This window comes from Urocampus carinirostris, chromosome 11 (genome assembly GCF_059441175.1).
Source record: "Urocampus carinirostris isolate Australia breed hairy pipefish chromosome 11, RoL_Ucar_1.0, whole genome shotgun sequence".
In the NCBI taxonomy this organism is placed as follows: domain Eukaryota; kingdom Metazoa; phylum Chordata; class Actinopteri; order Syngnathiformes; family Syngnathidae; genus Urocampus; species Urocampus carinirostris.
In genome coordinates, this window is record NC_142359.1 from 24,835,783 (window position 1) to 24,847,416 (window position 11,634).

Genomic DNA, 11,634 nt, shown 5'->3' on the forward strand with positions numbered 1-11,634 from the left:
CCTTTGTATTGTCATTCTTTGTAAGAACGAAATGTCGATACACCTGACCCGTTGTAGCGAGCCGATGCAGCCGCAGCCAACAGAGGGCGCCGCCATTTTACCAATGTTATAAGTCTTAGGTATGACTCGGCCGAGGCGCGAACCAGCGACCTCCCAGTCTCAAAGCGGGCGCCCTACCATCTAGGCTACTGAGCTGGTACCTACCAAACCTGTTCTTACTGCAAGTGTCCAGTAGATAGTACTACTGCGCCATACATAAACAATGAACATTGTCGAAATAAAAATGAGCATTGCTTGAGTTTTTTTTCCCCCTTAATTTACGTAGTTTTCATGGAAAGGCCATATTTTGTAATTGGCTATAAACTGGCGTAGTCAACTAGTAATACTAGTAGTTACAGAAGATTTGTAGTATTTGGGAATACTGTGAGGTTGTGCACTACCTGTGCGTTGGCATCATCTCCCAGGAGAATCCATCTGTGTCCAGTACGACGTAGTTTAACAAAATGCTTCCGGAAGCATCTACAGTCACTTGATGGCTGAAGCCCTTTAATGTGAAATCGGTAACTGATTTTGCACACGTGAGAGAAATGCATGATGGGACGTGTACCTGAAAGGTTTGCTTGTGTGCTTGTTGCGCAATGTTGCCACCAGATAGCCATTCTTTGGAACGTCGCAATCGCTGCACTGCGTGGGCAACAAGTACCACCGAGTTGTAGATGGTGCCGAAGAGTGGAGACACCTACGGGACAAAAATGTTGGTTTCTGTATCTATAAGTTATTGGCTTTGTTCTTGCCCGCAATGATCATGCGTCGATTGAACATGTAGGACCAAAAAGACAAAATAAGTAAAAGTGGACATAAAACGCTAATATGTGTGTTTCAAGATATAAAATCCTCACCCCTGGGGTCCTGGGAGTTCTACAGTGTATTTTAGCTGTTTCTCAGACTGCACACTTCTTGACTGAGGTTTCAGAAATCATTCCTAGAATCTTACAGTTCGGGGGCAACAGCCACTACTGGCCTTGACTTTCCACATCTGTTCCAGCTGCTCTTTCAAACCTTGATACTTATTTAGTTTCTGGTGTTCCTTTTTCCTAATGGTGGCATCAGCTATGCTCAGACCCTCCTCTGCCCTTTTTCCTGCACTAATATATTTGGTTGGTTAGCCAGGAGATGTCTAGAAACTGAAGTCCCACAGAATCTGAACCTGTTGTTCTCAGCGACCTTCTGTGGTATGGCCCACTGGGATTTGGGAAGTCCTATGCTTTCCTGGATGCAGATGTTCCTGTATACTACCTCAGCTATTTGGTTGTGCCTCTAAATGTACATACAATACATCTTGGGTCTTATCTACTCTGGTAGCTCCTGGCCGCTATAGTTCTAGTTCTTATGGCCTGTTCTTGTGCTGCCAAGATCAGAGCCATTTTTACTGTCTGTCAGTCCAGCATTCTCCATCCACTGGTAAGATTTCTTGATGTCAGGCACCTTCTCTTTTTGACGGTGGTAGGGGCTTGTCCTTCCAGGATGTCTGCTCCACCTTCTCTACACTCTCGTCAGGGTACTGCTGCCTGAGACATTTACTCAACAGGTCATCTTGGACTTTGGGAGACCTCCTTTTTTGTTGGAGAGCTTTCTTGTCTTGATGTCAGCGGCTTCCATCTTCTCTTTTGGCTAGCTTATGATACTAGCAGGGTATCTAATGACAGACGGTGCGTACATTTTGATGGCTCGGGCATTATTTATATCTTTCAGCTTACTTTTCAGGAGCTGCCTTACTCTTTGGAGATATTTGGCTTTGGTAGAATTTATTGTGACCTTTTCACGAATTCCATTAGCCTGTGGGATGTCCTAAATTGTCAGTTATGTTACCGCCTGGTAAGTCAGTCCCCTCAGTCCTGATGATCTGGCGTCTTGTCTGATCACATTGTAAACAATGTTCACCACCTTGTTATCATTGAAGATAATACAATTCAAATGCATTTTCGACCAGTTTGTGCTTAGTGGGTTATTTTGTAATTCAAATATTATTTTACAGTATTGACATTTTTTCATATTTGTCATCACCTGCTGTGGTTGGACAGTTCTTGCCACCTCGCCCTTCTCCACGGCTTCCTCGTAGGCCTTGGCAAAAGACGCCCGTCCGGATTCGACTGTGACAGTGAGCACAGTGTCGTAGGCCCGCCTAAGTTTCCAGTTGTTCTCCAAAGCAGGATAGCTAACGTTGCTGTACGGCAGACTGTATAGGAGTGTGTCGTAGGGTAAGAACACCCGCCCGCCCTCCATCATTCGCATGTCATACGCCGTCTCCAGGAGTCTCTTCTGAATCTTGCCGCCGATCAGCACAGAGTGCATGCAAAGAATCACGACTGGGGAAGCGCAAACGTGTACGCAGTGAGAGTTGATGTCTTTTCTGGTGCATTATGTGAGAAAATTTACCTCGTATTTCACTCATTTTGCCGATTTTTGCCAGAGTCCTCCTGATGCTGTGGGGCGTGTCTTCCATGATGGTGACTAGTCTGACGGGTAGTGTGTGGGCCCGGAGCGATTCTGCCACCTTAAAATATAGACTGCCGCACTCAAAAATGGGACCAATCTAATACTTGGGTAAGCTTAACCCATTTTTCTTGGTGGTTTTGTGTCATATAGCAATTTTGAGGTTGTCAACAGAAAAGAAAAAAAGACGACTAATTTGGTGGGATTCGTTTTTTGCAAAATAATGCAGAAGTCAGATCAACCAAAGTATTGGATTGTTCCTTTTTTGACCCAAACATAGGTTACGTTGAACTGTTTTTAGATTTTAAGTTTCATCCATATCCCCAGTCTAAAAAAAAAAACGAAATTTGACCCATTTATCTGCATGGTTTTGTGTAAAATAACAATCGGGGTTCTCTTTACAAAAAAAGAAACAACGACCAATTTGGCATAATTTGTTTTTTGCAAAACAACCCAGGAGCCAAATCAACCCAAGTATTGGATTGGTCCATTGTGGACGCAAACCTGCGTTATTTTGATTTATTTTAGAGCGTATCATGCAAACACACCTCACTCTAAAGGGTCAGAAATGGGAGAAACATAATACTTGGGTCATGTCAACCCATTTCCAGGTAATTCTCGACAAAACAACCCAATTCTTTGGGCAATTAATAAGAAGACTGTTAAAGTAGAAAGCAACACAAAATAAGTAAAAAAAGGATCGACCCAATTAAGGGACTACTTTTAAACAAAATAATATGATTCATGTTGGTTGATGAAAATTTACTGGAGTTATTTATATGGTCTAAAAACGTTTCTATTGTTTATCTTTCATATATTCCTCACTCATAAAATATTTGAGCCAAAAATGGAAACAACACAATATTTTGGTCAATTCAATTCAATTTTTCTGGGTCATTTCACATCAAACAACCCAATTGTTTGGGTGTTTCCCAGACAAAAAAACCTCAGTCTTTTAAAGTATATAACAAATCAAATTGGGTCAAAAACGGGACTGACTAACCACTTGGTTCTGTTTTTGTGTTGTTTGAATTGAAATGAAACAGTTTCTTTTTGATAAAAAGAATACAATTTACAGGGGTTGTAGAAACCCACAGTTTAAATATATCGACCCTTTTATCCGAGATATTGATAGACTCTTAAACACTTGGGTCATAAATAGCACCTACCCAATTTGACACATTATCCTGGGTTGTTTTAGACAAATCAACTCAATTGTTTGGGTCGTTTCAAAACAAAATGACCTACGCTGTTCAGTATAAAGTGAACCAATTTTAAAGAGTTAGTTTGAGCAAAAACACTTTTTGCAGCAATCTCTAAAATGCTGCACAAAGACGTTGCGTCAAATTAACGCAAGTGGCAGATTGTGGGTTATTTTTAATCCATCATATTTTATAATACAATAGTATCCCAAAAATGTGTTTGATTCAGCATTTATTATCCGACCTTGTTCGCCGTCTCAACCCAGACTTCGTCCGACGCGGAGATTATTCCGACGTGCGCCCACCCGAAGTACCTCAAGATCCGTAACAGCACCCAAGTGGGCCTGGGCATGGAGCGGGCAAAGGTCGGGTGACTCTGCTCGCGGTCCAAGTCGTAGCCGATGCAGCCCCATGCGAACAAAGCCTGCAAGAGGAATTCGATATTGTACAATGATGATAAAAAATATGACATCATAATATAAATGTAAACAATCAGGTCAATTAAGTATGAGGGTTGAGTCAACAGGCCGTATCTTTGCAGCATTAGTACTCGCAATAGCAGCTATTATAATTTTGTTTGCCTTCTTAAGGGTGTTTTACAACAAAAAAGAAATGTTGTATGGAAAGTTGCCATTAGTATGTAATTCTAATAAATAAATAATTCAATACCGGGATGCACGGTAGCAGACGCAGTGAGAGCTTAGAAAAATGATAAACAAGTAAATAGAATATATACCGCATTAGAGAATAAGGTGCACCCCCAATAGTCTTTCTCTCATAGATAAGGCACTCTATACTATAAGGCCCATTATATTAAAATTTGAGTAAAGTCCCTTTTTTTTAAATTCTGAAATATCAAATTATAAATGTTCTTGCTGCCATATTGCACGATTGATTCAGGACACTAGCCACAGTCTTACTTAAATGAAATTTTGTTGCCATCTTGTGGACATACAAGAATGCTTTTACCTTCCATTAGCATTTTGAGAAGTCCAACTTTATTGGCAATAGAAAGCATATTCCTCAGCCTTTTGTTGCTTTTGTGGGTCCAGAGTAGAGGTAAGATCTTAAGCCCGAGCCCAAACCAGGCCCGAATGGAAAATAGAGTCATCCCTAAATGTCAATCATTACAATTGGGTCGGGCTGGGCCAGGTTTTAGTCTTGCTGACTTATTTTTCTTTTAAATCTACCAATCATTGTTTTTCTTTATCTCTTTGCCCCTCTCCTTTAAAGTGGCAGGCGGCCTTGACATTTTTCCATCAAGGCTTTAAAAAATTCTGTCCATAATGGAAAATTATTAGTCAATGTAACTTCTGCAGACACCGAAATATAAAAGATGTAAATGTTTATTAGGTCTTGTTCAACATAGATTTTTTTTTTTTTTTTTACAAAAGACAGGCTTTACGTGTCATGTCGCAAGGTGGGGGATCTACGCAACGGATTCCGTCCCCCCTCCCTGTGCAGTCCGCAGTCCACGCTCAACAATGTCAGAAGTGGGGCAAAATAACCCCTCCTCCTCCCATGTGCTCACAAATAAAATGTGAAATTTATGTTTTTTTCAAGCTCGGTCCTGCAAATCACTTGAATTTTTGGGGGTTGGGCTGGAATTTTGAGGCCCAATCTTAGCTCTAGTCAAGAGAGTTTTGTTGACACGATGGCTTTTGAGAAACTCCAAAATGATAAAGATTTACGTGTACGTTATATAAGTTTGTCTAGCTGTTGTATGTATGTGTACGACGTTATTGACGCACTGGCAGACACAGGCAGAAAAGCAGAAGGCCGGTTAGCTAGCCAACCGCAATGCAGAACACAAAGCACAATGAAAATTCACCAAGTAGCAAAACCACAAAAAGTGATACAGAAAGGGATTATGTGTACGATAAAAGACAAGCTATTTTTTTGTTTTAAATCCAAAAATGCTGTCCCAAGGCACAGCTGTAAAAAAAAAATCACACCTTACCTTGTTCCAACTTTTGCTCAGCATGGAGGCAGCATCACAGTAACCAGGGTTGGCTGGTCCGACATAAGCCGAAGCTTTGGTGTGGAAAGCAACAAACTTCTCCAGAGCTCTTGAAGTCTTGCACGGCTCCTATGGAAACCAAAAGATGTAAAAAAAATACGGAAATTTGACATTTTTTAACCAGGCGAACACTTACATGCAGTACCACGTAGTCAAAAACGGCGGCGTAGGACAGCGAGGGGTCCCTGTTTATGCGGTTTACGGCAAGCTGCGCCGCAACGTCGGGCAGGGCCTTGGCAAAGAGGGGGTCGCATTCCCAGGGGCCCACCACCCCTACCCGAAAGGACCCCCAACTTGGGCGGACGCACAAGCTGGTCACAAGCAGCAGGAAGAACTTCACGAAGGCGGGGACGTGAGGGGACGAGGGACCCCCAGGATCCGAGACGTTGCCGCATGCCATTGAGTCTCTTAAAATGGCGTTACAGGTGCTCAGGGCTCCAGTAGCAGAAAACAGGTGAGCTGTGATTGGATGTAAAGAACATATACTAAATACAAAATATTATATACATTATTGATAGGATGATTTTGATCAGCGAATGCTTGCAACAAAGAATGCATAAAATATCAAGGATGTTCAATTTTGAATATAATTGAATGCTTGCAATAAAGAAACTTTTAATGCCAAGGTTTTTCCTTTTTTATCAGTGAATGCTTGCAATGAAGAATGCTTATCATGACAGAGTTGCTCTATTTTGATCAGTCAACACTTGCAATAAAGAGTGCTTGAAATTCCGAGGTTGTAGTATTTTAATCATTGTTGAACTTGTTGAAACATGCCATTCAGAATGCTTGTAAAGCCAGGGTTGTTCTAATTTGTTTATTAGTGAATGCTTGCAATGAGTAATGCTTATGATGCCAGTGTTGTTCTTTTTTGATCATTCAATGCAAACACTTTCTATGAAACATGCTTATAACTCCAGGGTTAAGGCTATAAAACATGGGTGTCCAAATTTCTCTAAAATTTAAATAAAATTTTTAAGCCAATTTTGAATAAAGGAATAAGGATCCGACCCAGTTAACGAACAGAGACAGGATTGTATAATAAATGGACATCCCTGATATTAAACAATCTAAAGTATTAATCAATTGTAAAACGCTTTCAGTGACTCAGGTACATTTCTCAATAAAAATGTCGGTCATGTCGTAATGCGTGCACAGAATGAAACATGTGAAGACTCTACATTCCATCGAAAATTCAGAGGAATGCTCGGCTGTGTAGGACTTTCAGTGTTCTTGGTGAATTTGTAAAAAATGCCCTTGTATCCTTTTATCTTTGTTATCGTCACGGTTGCCCATGGCGCCCAATTGGCCCCGCCGGTTTGGCGGTAGCTGCGGCTCGTTGACTGATTGGCTTCCCTCCAATTTAAGCTCAGTGTTCTCACTCACCCTTTGTCAGTCCGTCTACGAACCTCTGCACCCGCAAGGCGTGTGTTTTGACTCTGTCCGGTATCGATCCTGTCTATTTCGTCCGGTTTTGATATCTATCTCCGGTCTCCAGTGTCTGGTATCGTTCCCGTCTATCTCGTTCCCTCTGATCTCTCTGTCTCCAGTCTCCTATCTCTGTTATCAATCCTGTCAGTCCCGTTCTGTCCGGTATCAACACCATCTGTCCGTTATCCGCTCGTGTAACTCGTATCGATCTTGTTGGTCTCTGGCTTCCTGTTATTCCACGCCAGACTTCTGTCTTTCTTCTTCTGCCCAGCGAACACCGAATCACTGGCGTTTGTGTTAATGTGCATGACTAACCCATTCCCGTAAAATAAAGCCTGTGTAAGAAACGTTACGCATCTGGGTCCTCCTCCTGTTACGGTTCATGATAGTTATTTGGTCTATAGTGAAAGTAATTGCTCACACAAAATACAATTACAGATATTATGTGGCAAATAGTAAAGAAAAAATAATTTCATAACCACCGTCGAGGCTCTCAAGACATCCACGCCTACACAAATAGTTAAGGAGGATTAGCTATAAAGACCTGCTCCAAATATAATCCCAAATCCGGAGTCTAATATACTGTGCCGGAATATTGATTTATTTTTAGTATTGAATTCTAGTTTGAATAATCATTTAAAAGTCATCCCTACCACGCAGATGAGATGCAGGCCTCCTTTCTCGTCTGTTACCATTTTTCTCGGGCAAAAACTTGTGTCGGTGTCTTCTAGAGACATGTACTTGTGCCAAAGGTTTACTGATAATTTTTCGTAATTTGAAGAGTTCATGTGAGAAAAAAAATATGTCTGCAACACTGTCAAGTTCCCAAGGTTTTATGTATCCACCTACCAGACGGATTATACACAATCCAATCACGACGGCTGAAGTATTATGACGCAGTGAAGAATGACAAATAAAACACTTGAGAATTTGAATTCAGTATATTTACATTGAATTCATCAAATCAACAGGGAACAAAATGTTAAAATTGTTCACAGTAACAAGAAATTGTTTTTATGACGCAGTGAAGAATGACAAATAAAACACTTGAGAATTTGAATTCAGTATATTTACATTGAATTCATCAAATCAACAGGGAACAAAATGTTAAAATTGTTCACAGTAACAAGAAATTGTTCGCCCATCTCACCACCAGATGGTAGTAATATGCTAGTACGCTTGTCAAGTCTCCACCCTTTATAGCAATCCGTAACCAGGACTGAACCCTACTGTAGAACAGGGTTGTCCAACATACAGCCCAGAGGAGGTTTGATCAGGCGGGAATTTGACATTGTGAAAATAAAAGATGGTACTTACATGGCATGTGGTATTGATGCAGTCTTACAAAAGAGACTAGACCAAGGGTGTCAGGCAGGCGGCCCGCGGGCCAGATCAGGCCCGTTAAGGGATTGAATCCGGCCCGCGAGACAACGCTGAGGGAAGCACGAAAGAAAATTGAGCTGCAGGTTGAAATATGTCCACTTGATGTTGCCAAAGCCAGGTGCCTCTCACAAACGCTGTACTTGTATTTCTTTCTCTGTCTCTTTCCCTCTCTCTCTCTCTTTTTCTCCCTTTTATTCTTTCTCCCCTTTTCTCTCTTCCTATGTTTTTCTCTCTATCTTCCTCTTTCTCTCACGCTCTTTTTCTCTTCCTTTGTTTCTCTTCGTCTTTCTATGTGGCTTTTTTCCCTTCTTTTGTTCTCTCTTATGCTTTCCTCTTGTCTTTCTCTCCTCTCTCCTCTTTCTATTTGTCTTCGGATTTCTTTCTCTCTTCCTTTCCTCAAGTCTCACTATATCTCTTTTCAACCTTTGTTTATCACATTCTCTCTTTTCCCTCTCTCTCTCTCTTTCTTCGTTACACCCACTCTTTTTCTCTCCCATTCTTTTATTTCTGTCTCTCTTTTTCTTTCACTCTAATCTACTAGTCCGGCCCCCGAGAGAATTTTTGTTCTATCGTGTGGCCCCTGAGTTGAAATGAATTTGACACCCCTGGTCTAGACTAACACCTTTAAAATTCTGCCTGGGATATTCTTAGCATACAATATCCAGCTGTGTGAAGATCTTTCAAAATGATGTCATACGTGCACGCATAAACAATTCAAAAATCTTGTTTAATCTTAAAAGTCTATTATAGTAATCTCTTGTTCATTGTGGTTAATAGGGACGTCAACCAGCTGCATTATGGAAAAATCCACAAAGGAGCAAACACTCATTTATTAATATGTGCTCCGCTGGTCCCTGCTCACAGCAATAGTCTACGGAGGATAATGGTTTGCGGCCACACAGGTGTTGTTCATTTCAGGTTGGAATCACTGAAAAAAATTGAGCCGCCGCAGAAGACCAAAAATTTGCTTTTTTCTGTCCCCGCTCAGCAACAGTCGACTGGGGATAATGGATCATGGATTTAAGGTGGTACACTATGGCATGCTTCAGAAGCCCCAACTGAAAAGAAAAATGTGCTCTGCCGGCCCCTGCTCTAAGCAATAGTAGACCAGGGATATTGAATCATGGCCAAAACTGCATTTAACAAAAGTCCCTTCTGCACGTTCCCACTTGCAGCAATATAGGATAAGGGATAATGGATCACAGCAGAATGAGTGCACTTCATTTTAGGTGAGAACAACAGCAAATAAAGCGCTGCTAGGCATTGCAAATGGGCGGTGTGCCTGCAAAATGCGATTGGGGATAACGGATCATGGTCGCCTGGGTGATGTTCAGTTAAGGCAGAAAAAAATCAGGTAAAAAAAGAGCCTCCACGTGTAACACAAATTTGCTCTCTGTGCCCTGTCCTCGCAAAAGCTGTCCAAAGTTAATGGATCCTGGGCAAAACAGTGCAGTTGATTTTAGGCCAACCGCAATGTCACGCTTCAGCGGCCAAACTGAAAAAAAAAAAAACTCCCTACCAGGGTATAATGGATTGCCAACTATATTACACTGAGGCCACAAAGTAAGAAATATTGAGGGATTACAATACTACAATTCTCAAAGGGACATTATGTTTTATTTAGTGACTAGTAAAAAAACAAAAAAAAACAAAAAAAACAATTCATTTAAAAAAACAATTTTGATTTGAACAATCATCAAAAATGCATGAAACATCATATAAACGTGCATTTAAAAAAAAACACTCGTAGGTAAAGCAAATTCTCTTTATTTTACATAACATGACAGAAGGAGCTGACATGATTGTCTGCCATCTCGTTGCTATGGTAGATTGGTAATTGAGCAACTGTAGTCTGTACTCTTCGTCTTTTGTAGCACTAGTTTTTGGTTGCATAACACAATGCAGTGACACCTTGTGGTCAAATATTACACAGTCCCTTTGATATCAATGACTTGTTAACATTTTGTGCCTTTGTGGGATAAGTTGCAATGATTAAACTCGAAAGAACATTTGTCTCAGGAAATCTGAGGTGCTTGATGACATGTTTTGGAATGGAATGGCTGGGTGTCTTTTAGGAGGCTCACAATTAAATCATGAGCCAGCAAGATTTTATAAAAACAATTATTGGGGTCTTTTCCTCAACCTTTAACTCCTTCACTCAGATTTAATCTTGTAGTTTTTTTATCAACTGTGCATTTGTAAAAAAAAAAAGTTTGTAAAAAACTCCAGCAAACTGGAAAGTGACAAAAATAGTAAACAAACAAGATTTGATGATTTCATATCATAGCAAAAAAAAGGGGTCAACAACCCTTTTGAGCTGAAAACTACTTTGTTACCGTTTAGCATGTATGGCTACCGGTTTTATTAGCATTTCTAAAATGACTGGTTATTTTAGAAAAGTTGTTACTAAGTTATGGACATAGTTTGTTTGCTATGTTATTAAGTTTAAATTAAGTAAAAATAGCCTCAGTCAACCATTGGAATATCTCATCTCATCAGCCGTACCGCTTATCCTCATTAGGGTCGCGGGGGGGCTGGAGCCCATCCCAGCCATCTCCGGGCAGTGGGCAGGGGACACCCTGAACTGGTTGCCAGCCAATCGCAGGGCACACAGGGACAGACAACTCATTCGCTCATTCACACCTAGGGACAATTCGGACCGGCCAATTCACCTGAAATGCATGTTTTTGGAACGTGGGAGGAAACCGGAGTGCCCGGAGGAAACCCACGCAAGCACGGGGAGAACACACAAACTCCGCACAGGAAGTCTGGAGCTGGATTTGAACCCACGACAGGTTCCCATGACATGAACTGTGCCGCACAAGCGCTAACCACTGCGCTGCCGTGCTGCCCCCATTGGAATATTAAAAATCTTATTTCCTGGAAAATCACAGTGACCTATATCTGGTTAGCTATTTTCAGAACTTGTCTGTGGGGTACTGCGGGGTGTTTTGTAGGGGGCACCATGTTGAGACACCTGAGCTAAAGTGTCTTCAAACTCCTGCAAAGACACCCGGGAGCTTTTTAAAAATGTTGTGTTTTTCATATTGCCTCAAAGAGCGTGTCTGTGACTTTCATTTTAAGTAAAGTACAATTTTTGGGGGG

The 11,634-nt window shown here is 41.2% G+C and overlaps 1 protein-coding gene across 1 annotated transcript; it reads right to left on the reverse strand.

Annotated features, from left to right (window-relative positions):
- Positions 1–436: 436 nt before the first annotated feature.
- Positions 437–6,110, reverse strand: LOC148356882 (retinal guanylyl cyclase 2-like). Its single transcript, XM_088347448.1, has 8 exons — positions 6,035–6,110; positions 5,852–5,988; positions 5,656–5,784; positions 3,940–4,119; positions 2,437–2,554; positions 2,065–2,366; positions 608–739; positions 437–544 (listed from the first exon to the last, which is right to left on the reverse strand). The coding sequence occupies exons 1-8, from the start codon at positions 6,108–6,110 to the stop codon at positions 437–439; spliced, it is 1,182 nt and encodes a 393-aa protein (XP_088203574.1).
- Positions 6,111–11,634: the final 5,524 nt, after the last annotated feature.